The sequence below is a fragment of the Cucumis melo genome, chromosome 2, assembly GCF_025177605.1.
Source record: "Cucumis melo cultivar AY chromosome 2, USDA_Cmelo_AY_1.0, whole genome shotgun sequence".
Taxonomy (NCBI): Eukaryota; Viridiplantae; Streptophyta; class Magnoliopsida; order Cucurbitales; family Cucurbitaceae; genus Cucumis; species Cucumis melo.
In genome coordinates, this window is record NC_066858.1 from 12224575 (window position 1) to 12240288 (window position 15714).

The following is a 15714-nucleotide window of genomic DNA, read 5'->3' on the forward strand; positions in this document are numbered from 1 at the left end:
CCATTATACAAGATTTTAGTAAGATTTATTTTTATCCTACCTCAATTAAGATATGAATTTCCTAATATCTAGTAGGCTAGGATCAAATTTGAAATTATCTTTACCTTATTTTCTCTATCAAACCATTTAATATTAATAATGATTTTAAAATAGTTAAAGTTAAGTTTTAAAAGAATTATTTAAAATATATATATATATATATAATATAATATAATAATTAAAAATTAAATTTTACATTTTTTAAGAGTAAATAATTAATGAATGATAGAAAATAAAAATATTTAAATAAGTTTTTTAAATTATAGAAAATAGAAATATTTAAATAAAAAAGTTTAAATAACAGAAAAGAAAGGAAATGGTGAGGATGAGGAGGGCGAGTCTTGACTCGCCCATCTCTTTGCTTTTTTTTTTTTTTTAAATAAACTAGTTTGGGCGAGTTTTGAGAACTCGCCCAATTAAAAAAAATGGAAAAAAAGAAAAGTAGCAGTATTTTGGTAAATTGTTTTAGGATTGCATTATTTTCGTAATAAGTTTTAAAAACAGTTGTATTTTAATAAATTATCCAAAATGAAGCCTATATACTTCAATTTTGTCTGGACTCTAGTAGATAACATCACTTGTGCCACTAAAACTTTGTCAGTGAATAATGAATTTCTTATAGTAAAGGGGTAAAACCAAATGGATAGCTAGAGACATAGGGTGCAAGACGAAATTCACTCGTACTCATTATATATAGGGTTAGTAGATAGGTTATCCGCTTAAGGACTTAATCCAGGTCTTGAACAAGGGGCCCGCCCTCTCACCAGCCCTAGAGGGATTCACTTTATAGGTTGGACCTTGAATTGATTGTTCAGTAGTGGATCAGTGAGACTTAAGAAGCAAGATGTAATCTCGAGGATAAAATGGTATCTTGATCCAAGCGAGATTACGAACAACTTGTGAAGAATTAACTTATTAATCATAGTTATATACAAATATATCTATAATGAGGAGAGTGCAACTATAGGACTTTAATGAAATGACTCGTTATTTAACGAATGTTGATTAGCTTAGTCTAAAAGGATTTAGCCAGTTAATCTTAAGTCATTGGAGTCATGATCTGTAAGTCTATTGGGTTTCTCTGCTAGCTCATATGAAATTAACTTAGAACAGTATGTCAGATTAGTTCGAATAGTTCAAATTAGGTAAAGAGAGAGAAACCGACAAGTATATATAGTATCACGATCAATTATCAATTTAGAGATAGAGCTTTAGATTTAAATATGATTTAGATATCAAGAATATGAATGCGAATTCAAATTGGAAAGCTCGAAAATGATGAAAATAGTCAAAGTTATGAAAAGTCAAAGAGTTGACTTTTAAGTTTGAAAAGTCAAACATTGACCTGCAATATATTAAAATGCGATTTGAATTTAAAAGAAATGAATACAGTTGCATGCTCAGAAGATCATAATTTATCAAGAAAAACAAAATGGTAAAAAGTCAAAATGTTGACTTTTGACTTGAAAAGTCAAAGTTTGACTGGAGAAATGATCATTTTACCCTTTAACTAAAGTTAATGGAAAAATTCAATGTTTTGCTCGGTAATCTCACTAATTCTTAGTGGGTTTATATGGAGGCTCATGGTGAGAACACCAAGCCCACTAAGAGAAAGTGCATTGTTGCATATAATTCCTTAACTCATTAGTGGGCTAAGTAAAAGTTCATAGTGATGACACCAAAGCTCACTAAGAGTTAATGAAATATGAGGTGTTAGGCTTTGGTGAGTTTAGACCTGCAATAATTTTATGTAATTAGTCTATTTAAAGACTACTTTTACAAATGGATTTTTTTATTTTTTTTATTTTTTTTGGCAATTTATAAGTTTCTTGCCTTTAAAAATTAAAAGAAAATCACCAAATAAATTATTTTCTCTCTCAACTCTCAACCCTAATTTCAACCACTAAATTCTATCTTTCTCTCTCAAATCCTTCACTCATCGGGTCCTATCAACTCAGTTCGAAATTTGAAAAATAGCGGGTCAATACTAGTGGTTGGTTCGGTTCAAGATCGTGTGGAGATTTCAAGAACGAGAGCTTCAAAGATATGAATTTCATTAACGCTAATTTCATTTTAATTAGTGTAATAATACATGTTAATTTCTAATAGGATTAGATGCAATTAGGGTAAAATTTATCTGTTTTCCGTTGCATGCCTAAAATTCCATCACTTTGCCGACACCATATATGGTAATGTCAAGAGAAGTTAGTTTTTCTCAACGGCTCTTTTCACCATTGGGAGTAGTAGTATCTTCTCATGAATTTTTTTGCATCAAGAGAAATTAAAGTTCGTCGAGAAAAGTTATTATTATTATTTTTTTTTTGTAGTGTCCTTTATCAAGAATACCCCACTCACATGTCTTCACATGAAAAATATTATTCATATAATCTTGGTTCCTAGTTTATTTGATTGAATTAATATTGTATAAATTTTAAATTAAAATACTTAATTCTTATTTTATTAGATAAATAATTTTGTGTTCAAACTACAAACCATGAGATGCATGAAATCTAGGACACTAATTCCAACAGCTAGAATAAAAGGTATATATGGTCATTCATGTAGAGTTGTATTGTTTCGTGTAAGAACATCTCTGTTCATAATTAACCAAATTGAAGAAGAGATATAAGCCTCTTGACTATTCAGATGATCACGAATAGTCTATAAATATGTCTCTTCCTCAAATTGAATACTTTTTTCTCTTGTAAAACTTTCTCCTCTTTCATAAAGTTTTTTATTTGAAAGATGATTGTTATATATCATAAGAGACAAGTACTCACAAAACTTAAACATTAGAGTAAATAAAATTGTCTTAAAGAGACAACGTAAAGTCATTAGACTTACATTTCTCCAATATACAAGATTATGTTTTTTTTTTTCTTTTTCATTTTTGGTGATACTATCCGTAGCTCTAACAATATTAACATTTGGAAAGTGATATTTAACAACATATCTTTATCAAAATCAAAATTTATACAAAGTATGTTAATAGATAAGTACAATCACATACTCTTTTTATAAATGAAACAGCCACGCATATACTTGCATACAAAATATTGTTATTTCCTCAATTGATTAAGAGATACATCAAATTTTGTACGTGTCCTTTTTTTTTCGAATAGTACAAATTCACTTCTCTCTTAAAATAGGCACCCAAATTAGAACTCTTTAAGAGCATAGTGAAGCTAAGAAAAGAGAGGAAATAGCTAGCTACCCCCATTGATCATTAATTAATTACACAATTAAAGAATTAATTTTTTTTTTTTTACTTGCTTAAAATAGCCCTAGGCAAAGGAGAGAAAAAATAAAATAAAATTCAATTCTTACCTCTAAAAAGCACGCCACATCGCCAATCAATTTTTTATCTTATAACTTCCAACATTTCAATTTATTGAAAGTTAAAAATAAAAATGAATTGACGTCTTGAAGTCAATCATTGGCATTTAGGATTTCTACCTGGACCACCGTAGTAGAAGTGAGTGCCCCATTGATCGTTATAGGAGCTCATAATGTTGTAACAGTTGGTATTTTCAGCCATGATTGAGATGTCTTGAACACCGCTGAGGCTGTTGTCGCTGTCAACGATCTCAAGGTTTCGGAAGTAGCTGGCTTTGGCAAAGCCATCATCAGGGAAGTGGCCAGAGCCCATTTGGGTGGAAGTGTGCTGCCCATTGATCCTCGAGTTAACCACTTCCCCACCCCACTCAACCATTGTGGCGTGGTCGGCTAAGTGAGTGAATAACTCTGCTGGCCAATACCCAACCAATGTGTTCTCCCCAAATCCCATCCACCAATTCCCCAACTTTGGATCCTGTACGTTTCCAATTTAAAGTAATAATTATAGTTATCATTATTATCGTGAAAAGGCTTGCACATATGTTTTAAATAATATATACTTAGAGAGAGATGTCCATTATTTTGGCATGAATATATAGAAACTACGACTTGCTTTTAGTGGGGTGGAGAATCCACATTTTAGTGAGAAGTTGGAGAGGAACGGGGATTCTGCATCGTCCTCCCATTTTACACCAGTTTTATATATTCAAATTTTTAAAACAGTATATAAAGATAACAGTTAAAATAGTATTTTTAGTTTATAAAGTTGAGTTGTTCAATATTTTAATCTTTGTATCTTTAGATGTTGAATTTAAGTTTGATATATTCTTAATAAACCTTAAACATGATTCCAAACACCTAGTTTATTTTTTAGCTTTCTAACATGTATGTATTATTTGTTAAAATTTTTATTATATTTTTAGAAATATTTTTGCATATTATATTTTCATCTATTAAAATCAGCACTATTATTATTTTACCGAGTAGAAAACAAAGAGAGGGAGAAATTTTGAGTGACTATTATAATAATCTATTAATCTATTGTCATTTTTCGAACTAAAACAAATAAATATCAAGTTGGAGGTATTGATTTTAGATTTTTTATTTTGGAAATATAGGAATTAGAACTTCAAATTTTTTATAGAAACAAATATGATTAAAAATAGAGTTTTAAAAAGAAAAAGGAGAAATTTTAAAAGAAAGAAAAAAGAAAGAAAAAAGAAAAAGAAAAGAAAATGTATATGTACCTTCCAAATGAGAATTGTAATGTCATATTGACTGCCGGAGACAGAAGAAATGGGAGAAATGGCGGCTCCGATCGCGATTTTGCTGTTTGTTTGTACAAATCCAGCACATAAAAGATTATAGCAACCCGTTGCCTGATATGCATCACTCTGCATAACGTAATTTTTAGGGACAATATAAGGTTTAATTTTTTTTTTTCATCAATTTAAACCTTAAGCTAAAATAAATTGTATTAAGAGTCATACTAATTTAAATCTCAAATTAAAAATTGTATTAACTTAGCATCTCAACCTTTATATATTTCAATTAAACCTCTCATCTATGCAAATGTACCAATTTAATTCTTTTATTATATTTTATTTGAATACACTTATGAAAATTAAATGTTTAAATTGATACATTTGTTGAAAATTCAAGGTTTAAATTGATATAAAACTCAAAATTCAAAATTTAAATCGATATAATTAATACTTCATGGTCTCATTTTATAGAATATAAATAGATATTTGTCCTTAGTTTTTATCATTAATCAATTTCGATTCAAACTCCAATTAACTTGTTCGTTCTTGTACAACAAGTATAAGTATGAGGAATCAAAACTGCAATCCCAATGGAGAAACAATGGTGCCAATTATCGTTGACTAAAAAGGGTTTTTTTTTTTTTTTAATCAATTTGTCGTTAGAAATTGTTAAGGCTTTCGAGAATAATTTAATCTGCTCAAATTTTATTGATGAATGTAAATATCCAAATAAATGTACATAAACTTATGGACTTTATATATAGGCTTTACAAGCAGTTATAACTGGTCGGTATAAAGTAACAACCAGCAAATGATTAACTAAATCTTAAAATCTTAATTGAAGTAAACTCGTGAGTGCAAGCTAAGATCCAACCTTATACTAAAATAAGTTGTCTAACTCCTCTTATATTTTTCTATATCTTTAATTTGTTTCATATATTAAGGTTTTATTTAGGATTGCAATTTTTAGAGTGCTTGACATTTTGGTTAAATAAATTATAAATTGAATGAAAGAAAATCACTATACGTAACATAGACAAAACATAACAATTTTGAAATTTTAATTTGGACTTCAAAATATTTTTAATCCAATTTTTGGATAACACCCTCTAGGCAATTCCTATAGATCAAGTTGGCCACATGAAATTCATTATCTTAATCAGTATCTTGCTTCTAGTTTATCAAATCCTATCACATGCATTGTTTCTACAATCTTGATTAGTGCATTTTTTTTTCAAAGTCAAACAAAAATGAGGCAAACCATTTACTGTGGTATAATGCATTAATTTTTCTAGTATATAGTAAATGTACAAGAGATCACATTTTTTATATCAAAGAAATTTATTTAATTAAAATTACTTTCGATCCTACTACTATTCAAAATGACGAAGAGTTGAAACTCATTGTTGATGTCATGTGTGTGAAGTTGTTCAAAATGAAAAAAAAAATTAAATATGATATATACAATTTTATTCTTGGTCTTTGAAGTATAAATATACAAATTTTGTTTTTAAAATTTTGAAAATTTTTAAAAGACATATATATGCATGAGCTACTCATAAAATTCAAAAGGTAAAGCCCAAGTAGAGTTTTATCCCATCAAATTAGTTAATAAAAAAATCTAATATCAAACCTAAAATTGAAAGTTACATCATATGTTTGTTGAGTTATACCCAATTTGTCAAGATATTAAATAGTTGGGTGGAAACTTTATGGTTAAGTCAAAATTTATTTGTGTCGTGGTATTGGTAACTAACAATTTTGTTTCTACCACAAAAGTTAAGGAACTCACGTATATTACCTTTAATTAAGTATTGTTGACATTTGGTATTGATTATTAGTTTTGTTTAGAGATAAAGATTATACGTTCATATATTTACTCTTTATTTCTATCCTTATTTAAGTTTTAGGGAAAAAGATTAGATGAAATAAAAGTGTTTGAAAGAGAATAGAGATCTGACCGTCCAATATGTGAATAATCTAGGCCTGCTATCACCATAAAGCTCCGGACTGACCTGACTAGTATAATAATCAAAACTTTAGAATATTCAATAAACTCCAAACACTATAAATACGTAACATCCTAGGAATATTTTATTTAAAAAAAAAGTTTACTAATCTAAATTAAAAAAACAAAATAATTTAAAAGCCAAAATTATATTTACAAATAATAATATTACTTTTTACACTCTAAATTTTAATTCGTAGATATAATTCAAAACCTTGTATTTTTTTTTTTTTTTTTTTTTTTTTTGAGAATTGAGTTACTTCTAGATTTTGCTAAATATGTTAAAATGTTACCTTTCTATCCACAATATTTTACACGTTTAATCTTCGTTTTTTATTACACTCACAAATGTTAATATTAATTAATAATTTATAAAAGATAGCAACTAAAATTGAGATAATTTTTCATTAGATTTTCCATCACTATTAAAATAAATAAATGACCTAAATTGTGAATATATTAAATGTCGAAACGATTTAATAAAGAAGTTGGAAATATTAAATATCAAATATAAATTAAATCTAAAATTTAGAAGCCAAAAATGGTATACTGTGTATCATTTTGAAGCCTGCAAGTCCAATAAAAATCAAACTTTAATAATTAAAACGGTAATATTTTGAAAAACAAATAAATTAAATGAAAGATTGTGAGGAAGAAATTAAAAGAATTAATTAAAAAGAAAAAAGGAAAAAAAAACGAACAAACCAATAAAACTTCTAGAAAATTGGAGCGGAGAGGAGGGGAAGCAAATCAGAAGCTTAGTGTTCAACAAACTAATAAACAAATAATAAATATAAGGGATTGTGTGGGGGAGGGCGTAGGAAATGGAAAAAAAAAAACCTGCCAACCAGCTTCTATGCTGTTGAGATCAGAGCCGTCGAATGATCCCGAGAGGATCCAAATCTGAGAGAGACTGAATTCGTTGACCATTTGAATTGACGGGTCCCACACGTTTATTGTCGCCTTTGCTCCGTACATCTCTTCCGATGATCCAGTGTACGCGATGGCATGCTATTTTTTTTTCAATCAACAGTTTCCATATTATAAGTAAGTAATACAGACTTCTAATTTACATCATTCATTTTATATAAAAAAGAGAGAAAAAAAACATTGTTCTCTTACAACACACCAAGTAAGGAGATGGAGCTTATCACCTTAACTTATGTCATTGAGCTAAATAATGTTTAAATCCAATGTTATGACATTATATGGAATTATCAAATTAAAGTTAAATTACTAGCTAGTTTGGTTTGTAATAATATATTATTTTCATCATTGTTAGTTGTGTAACCATTATTTAAGTATAATGTAGAATTTAAACAATGTTTAAAAATTATTGACAGATAGGCACATGACAGTATTAAAACTTTACTCAATGTTAATTACTTTGAAGTCTTGGGATTAGTACAAGTTTAGTAGAGTATTGGAACATTAGGTCATTTGTCATATTTGCATAAAAATTAGTGACTAGACAAACTATTTTGACCGGTCAAAGTAAATAATTTTTTATGCTACTCATTTAAAAATTTATCTTTTGAGTAAGATATCTTTAGAGATGATCTAAGATAGACAAATAAATAAATACATGTCTGTATATATGCATATAAATATCAATATTATATGTGTATATATGTGTACACGTGTATTTTATATATATATATAGAGAGAGAGAGAGAGGTAGAGTTAAAGAAAATCCTTATTTTAAACTGGCTTTTAAGGTGTGTTTAGAATGGATTTAAAGTTTTTTAAATTAAAATGATCATGTTGAAAATCACTTCAAACGAGTTTTTAACTACGCAAAATCAATTTAATATTTAATTTTGTATCTTTAAATGTAAATTTTATTTTTTCAGTAGGTATCGAATAGAATCTTAGGTTAAAGTGGTTAGTTAGTTTGTATTTGTATTAATATATAAAGATAAATTTACATCATAATGTGGATGTTTTGTTCAGCCATGTCTCAATTGTCTAATATATAAATAAAAACTGAAAAGTTAAAAGATATTGTACATTAGTTTTGGAGGTTTGGGATGAAAGCAAAAACTTGACTAAAAATAAAAAAGGAACAAGCAAAAGTGCATTTATTTATTTTATCTATTATGGTTGTGGTGATGAATAAAGAGTTTAATGATAAACCTAATATATAGAGTTGAAGTGAAGGAAAAGAATCCCCTCATAAAAACTCCCACCATACAACATAAATGCTTTAAGGGAAAAAAAAAAATAGAGCAATAAGAGAAGAAAAGATAAGTACCTCGTGACCATTCCCACTGACGACATCAGGAGCGTCTATTTTTCGATCAAGGAGAATCGGTCGTCTTTTCTTGCCAAAGTCAAACAAAGACTTGGATCTTAGAACGTCCTTTACTGTGGTGCGTCGCACTGGAATAGTCCCTTTTGGACACCGTGTTCCGTTCACACGCCAAGTTTGAAATGCAGCTAATGCACCTGATCCTGCCCTCCTTTCACCCACCTCTTCTTTATTCTCTTTCACCACCTTCGTTTTTGGCCACTCCGTTGGTCCTCTCTGAACAAATTAATTAATCATTTACCATATGGATTTTTCTTCTTTTTTTCATAAGAAAACTCAGTTTAAATATTGTCTTGGTTTCTTTCTACTTTGATTTATATCCTACATCATCCTAAAAAATAAAAATATTTGATAATATATTTACCTTTCATTAAAAAAAATTAATATAATAAATTTTGTAGTCTTGTTCCGCAAAACATAAATAATTTACCTTTTTTTTCTATTCTTGAAAAAACTCTTTTATATTTATCTATTTTCTTTTAATAAATCTTTAAATTAATTCCTTTTGGTGGTCCAATAACCCTTTTATTTTTAAGTTTTATACTTAAATTAAGTGTTTGTCTTATTATTTTTTTTTTATCATGTTTTATGTCATTGAGAAAAAGATTGGATTTCTAGTCAAAATCCTAAAACCAAAAACACAATCTTTTAAAACTTTTTTTTTTTTTTTAGTTTTCAAATTTTACGAAAAATCATCTAATTAAAGATGAAATATTTGGAGGTAAAATAATATCTATATATTATTTAATTTTCAAAAATAAAAAACAAAAAATTAAATGACTGCCATATGAGGTTTAGTTTTTGGGTTTGTTATTATTTTTTTTTTATTTAACAATTTAGTCTATGCGAACATTTTTGTTAAATTGTTAAAAACGTTTTTATATAGTGTGTTCTATCACATGAAAATTATTCTTTCATAAATAAGTAGTTTCCATAAAAATAACTTTAAATTAATATAATCTGTTCTCTAATTTTTAAATTGTTTATTTAGGCTATCGAACTTGATAACAAAATTATATATATAATATATCTTTTTTTTATTATTTATTTACGTTTCATCTCTCAGTACTTTTTCTTGGTTTCATAATCAATTGAACTATGGTACTTGCTTGCTCCTTCAATATTGTTTGGACCAATCTATAAATTGAAAATACTATATGGTTTCAAATTGACAGATTTAAGTTAATTATACGTGAAGCTTGTATAATCTATCTTCGTTAAATAGTGGGTGCAAAAATTTGGTTAAAGGTTAAAATATTTTTTTTCTTCTTTCTTTTAAGAAAATAGAGTAGGGAAGAAGTTTTAGAGATTAAGATGAGATTTAATAGATTATATAATTATAAAAATACTTAATATCTTTATAATAAGAGGGAGAATGTGTGGACCTGAATCTTGTGATTCTTCAAGAGGGGATGATCTAAAGCTGGCTGTTTTCTTTTATGAACACAATCTATAATATCACCATCTGGGCTCTGAATAAAAAAAAAAAACAAAAAAGAGGAAAATCCCAGATCAGATATATGGAGAAGCATTGGTAAAAATGAAAACTATATAGATCGAGTTGTTATTTAAATATTCTACTAAAAAAAATCACATTTATATAACAAATAAGAGAAAAAACTGGAAAAAAAAACCCCCTCGTTTTCCCCTTGAAGAAGTAAAAGTGAAAGTCCCACAAGTAATTATTGTATGTATAGATTGCTTAACTTCTATTAATAGTGGAGACTGAAATGCAAGAATGGAAAATATAAAAGAAAAAACTGAAAAAAGAACCCCATTTCTTCTGAGAGAAAAAAAATCAAGATTATATATTTCATATACACATTACAAAAAGGATTCAATTTTTTTTTGGAAAAGTGAGAACAAAAAAAAAAGGAAAAAGAAAATAAATAAATAAAACAACATATATATTAAGTTTATGAATTTGATAATAACCTTTACATGAAAAAATAAAATACTTTGAATCCCACATTACAAAAATGGAGCATTCAAGAGACATATTAGTATTGGAAAAAGTGAATTAAAGAGACAATAATAATAATACCTGAATGGTGAGGAGGGGAGGCTTGTTAATGGAATCCAAATGCCTTTGAATCCTGTCCAATCTCAAGCTACTGAGTTTTTGATAAGTATAATTGAGTCCACAAACCAAAGTGAATCTTTGAGTAACAACAAAACAGAAAATCAAACCAAAAGGAAGAAGATTTGATATTGAAATTGAAAATGAAACCCCTGTTTTTGTTCCCATAATAATTTGACCTCTCCCCAAACTTTGATAGATAACAAAGAAATAAAAAATTTAAGGGAACAGAGATATCATTTCAATTTGTTGTTCTATTTGGGTTAGTTTGAAAATGAAGAAGAATAAGTAGAAAATCCATGAGGGTTTTTAGAAAAAGAACATTAATGGAGTTTCAGCATCAAGATCATGATTGCTTTTGCATTGGATTCAGATAAATACAATGAAAAGAAGAAGAAGAAAGAGAGAAAGAGAAAAAAGGAGGAGTTGAGAAATTTAATTTAAGGTCATATTATTATTTATAATAAAAACTCAAACCTACCAAACTGAAAACAGTCCCCTCCTTTTATTACACTCTTTCTCATCCTTCTTCAATGTGATTTATCTGTCCATCTTCCTCTCTCTCTCTTTGCTATTAATACTTTCTTCAAATTGCACATCTTCCCACTTTTTTATTTATTTTTTTAAACTTTACTTCTCATCTTCCTCCTTTTTCTCTTTCTTCCTCACTCTAAAACCAACTACAAATGAAGGGAAGGACGCACTTCTCATCTTCAATTTCATTTCATATTAAGAAAGTTTGTTGAAAAAAGTTAGGGTATAAAGGTCTTTTTAATTAACTTTCTCATAACACTTTTTTTTCACTACTTCAAAGTTAATCCAAACTTATCTTAGAAGTATTGTTTTTGCTGTTAGAAAAGTTTGAATTTTAGTGTCACATTTTTTTTTCAATTATTAATATGTGTGCAAGGTGTCATATTATAATAATATAATTAAAAGTGGTTTTGATCGAATATGGTTGTTTAGGAATTGAATCGTGAATTCATTTAACTACCTAGAGATTTTTCCAATTTTATGCATGGAACTGACTTGTGATAAAATTAATCTTATAACCTAAAGCTAGGAATTCAAACAAATGGTGACAAATTAAATAAGGCGAAACTAGATATAATACACTCAAGGGTATGACTTTGTTAATGGATTAACTGAATTAATTGTCTTGGCTCTAAATTCACTAGCAGTCTAATATCCAAGTCTCCTCTTTTAAGTTTCAACCATTTCTAATACCTAATCATCGATATTCATTATCATGTAATCAATTAGCTAGATGCAACAGTAAATTCCCTCGTTATCTATCTATTACTTTGCCCATCACCTGCATGCATATATTTGATAACAGTCTAACACATGTTAGGTTGAACATAGTATCCTCTCTCTCAAGCAAAATATCAATAAAACATTGGCAAATTAAAAAATTCAATAGCATTAAACACAAATGTGCTATAATGAAAATGCATGGATAAATCTAAGAATAATTAAATTAGTTTGTAAGAACTAAATCAAAATCCTAAGAACTACAAATTCAACAACTCGTGGTTACAATATAAACATAGACAATCCACATCGTTTCCAGAATACAGAGAAATAAAATATTAAAGAAGAGAAGAAGAAATAAGTCATGCTCTTGACTTGCTTCATTAAACTTGGATCGATCATCCTCCAAAATTCTCTTGGATCATCAAATTCTCTAAAGCACTCACCAAGAGCGGTCCCTAGTATACAGCAACGCCGCAACACTATTGTTGAAATTCCTTTAGCTTTGTGGCACTAGGACATGGTGGTACTGCTATGCTGCTATACTTTTCGTACTGGTGTTTTAAGTGTTAGGCATTAAGCAGTGAAGTGCTGCAGTATGCCATAGGTGCCCTCTTGAACCTTTCTTCATCTCTCTTCAAGTGTCCTAGATCAATAATTCAAAATTCTCCTGAGGACGACTGAACAAAATGTATATATACAAAATGGAATTTTAGTAGTATATGTTTATATATATACAATAACTCAACTTCCAATAAATGAAAAATAAGGTGGTAATACATAATAAAGAAAGTGAGAAGTTGTTTAACTAAGTAACATATCAACAAGTTACATTGATCATCCTTTGCAAAGAAATCAAAAAACTTTTGGAGGCGCTAAAGAAGAAAATGTTAGAAGATAAGGTCGTCTATCGCGGTTACCCAAGCCCGGGCCCGTCCCCAACCCGTTCGATCGGATGGAGCTAGCAACGCGTGTGGGACAGGATTATACTATCACCACTTACTTAATTTGTAGTCTCCTTCAACTTCAATGATAGAAGTTTATATTTTGTCATCCCACTCCAAGTTTTATCCAAGTGGAACAAAGGTTAATAGCTTTTGGGTCAAACCCAACAAATCATTTCCAATAGAAAAATGCCAACAAAACAAATAGCATTAAATAACATAGATTTTGAAGTTGAATGAGTTTTGAAGACATTACATATTTGATATATTTGATCAGCATTCTCTCAAACATCTTATTTGCAGCCAACTGAGTTTCACTTTAAGCTTCGAATTTCCTAAACAATTATTTCACTTTCTGCTTTCGCAACTTTAAAAAAGTCATATAAGACACAAATCAAAATTATATTCAACCAAGTCTAATTCCCAAATATAAAATTCATTATAAAAACTCCCAGCACGTCACAAATTGAACATATAAAAGTAGAGGTGAGAACCTAATTCACATCAACATTAAATATTCCCAACACAGTTTTTGGAGACCTAAAAAAGAAGTTATCAAATTTCAGTTGGAACATCCTTTTAATCACGTTGGACAGTCACTAAAAGCTCTCTAAATCATAAAATCTATCATCCAAATTTCACGAGTATCAAAAATCTCAAACCAATATATATTGGCCGCGACAAACAAGGAACCACCCCTAAAAGATGTCCAACTTACGGAAAACAGAAAAAACACTATGTCTAACGGCGGCAGACGATGAACGCTACAGAATAACCTCCGGCGATTATCTCACTCTCGAACTATCATACTCGATAGAGACACCTAAATAGAAAAGATATCAAATGACAGAGAGAGAGAGAGAGACGACTTACCCATAACGATGGACGACAACGGGCAGCGTTAGGCAACTATTAGTAGATACCAATTAGACAACAAACAATCAGATAACAATAAGTATTATTACTATTAAGCGTAGTCAGATAACCATGAAATGACAAATCAGATATATGATAGTAATGGGATAGCAATTAGTATCAAATAACAATCGGACAGTAATAAGACAACAATTAGGTAGCAATCGATATCATTGGTAATTGCTAGCTCTGTAAATGAGTTATTTATTTGTCATCAATCAATTTTGATTATAAAGTATATTGCGGTTAAATGTCTATTTTGTAGAATTCTCGATCATATCATGCATTTTGATCATGCATTTTGAAGTGGTATGTGTTGTTCGAAGTTAATTTAGACATACCAAGAGGAATTCAAGCACCAGAGCTTTAAGGGGAGCAAAAAGACCAAAGTACCCATGGGCTGAGCACAACTACACTTCCTATATATGCATTACGCTTGGTGCGCTTAAAGGTCAAGAGCTTACATTTGGAGACCGCAACATGCTTCCTTGAATCACAGGTACACTCTGAATATTGACGGATGAACAACACATGCGCTTGTGGTCAAGGCATGGAGGATGAGTGTCGTTAAGCACAATGCCTACGTTGCGGCATGATGATCAGAGTGCAACTGTGCTCTATCTTAATATAGTTGTGCTTCACCTGATTGTATAAATATTTCTCATCTTTATGGGTTAAGTAATAAAGCATACTGAGATTTGGATCCTCTCCTCTTCCTCTTATTCATGAGATGTTAAGGTATTTTGTATGGAGTTTTTGGGAGCAAGAACTATGTTATTACTTGAGTTTTCTGTTAATCAGATTTAATGTATATATTGATTCATGTCTTCCTTTGAATCTATTTCATTTTCCATATGAATGCTTGTGATGTAGCATATCAGCCATAGGCATGTGTTGCTCTTGCGAATTGATTTATGGTTTTGTCATGCTCATTCTAGGATATCTAACTATAATCACTCAAGTAGCAATTACTTACACCTGCGTTTTGTGACTTAGCTAGAAGCATGCATGTGTTTTAACTAGGATCAAGGATATAATTGGCTAATTAAGTTAGGGCTTACCATTATAATCATGCAATGGAAGCCTAAAGCTTAATGCGCATCTCAAGATCAGTAGGGGTGTAATTGGGTCGGGTTGGGTTTTCTTCAAAACCGACCCGACCCGAAATGTATGGTTAATTCTGAAACGGATCCCGACCCACATTCGGGTCGGTCCGAATGGATCGGGTCGTTTTTTTTTTTTTTTTCCCTCCTCCTCCTCCTTATTGATGAAACATAAAATAAAATAAATATGGGTATAATTTACATGAATGAAAGAGTTATTTAGAAACCACTTCAATGAAAATAAATATGGGTCCAACGTTATACACCAAAATAAAGAGAAGGAACCCAAAAGCATAGCTCCTTGAAACAATTAGACACATAACTTTGTCCTAAACAAAGTTTATGGGCAAAATGCCCCTGTCCACTTATTGATGAAGCATCTTATCTCTTTTAGAAGAAGAAAAATAGAAGCACCCAATAAAGTGAAGGAAGATCGAAATTAAATATATAAATTCTCAC

General features: G+C 29.4%; 1 protein-coding gene and 1 long non-coding RNA gene across 2 annotated transcripts; both read right to left on the bottom strand.

The window, feature by feature from the left end:
• Positions 1 to 2965: 2965 nt before the first annotated feature.
• LOC103487273 (uncharacterized) lies at positions 2966 to 11497 on the bottom strand. Its single transcript, XM_008445534.2, has 7 exons — positions 11004 to 11497; positions 10345 to 10431; positions 8903 to 9175; positions 7489 to 7659; positions 6602 to 6655; positions 4623 to 4769; positions 2966 to 3850 (listed from the first exon to the last, which is right to left on the bottom strand). Exons 1-7 carry the CDS (start codon positions 11205 to 11207, stop codon positions 3473 to 3475), a joined length of 1314 nt encoding a protein of 437 aa, XP_008443756.1. The 5' UTR covers positions 11208 to 11497; the 3' UTR covers positions 2966 to 3472.
• Positions 11498 to 12491: 994 nt separating this feature from the next.
• LOC107990661 (uncharacterized) lies at positions 12492 to 14234 on the bottom strand. Its single transcript, XR_001762354.2, has 2 exons — positions 14111 to 14234; positions 12492 to 12939 (listed from the first exon to the last, which is right to left on the bottom strand). It is a non-coding gene; the product is annotated as an uncharacterized LOC107990661 (long non-coding RNA).
• Between the last annotated feature and the right edge of the window lie 1480 nt (positions 14235 to 15714).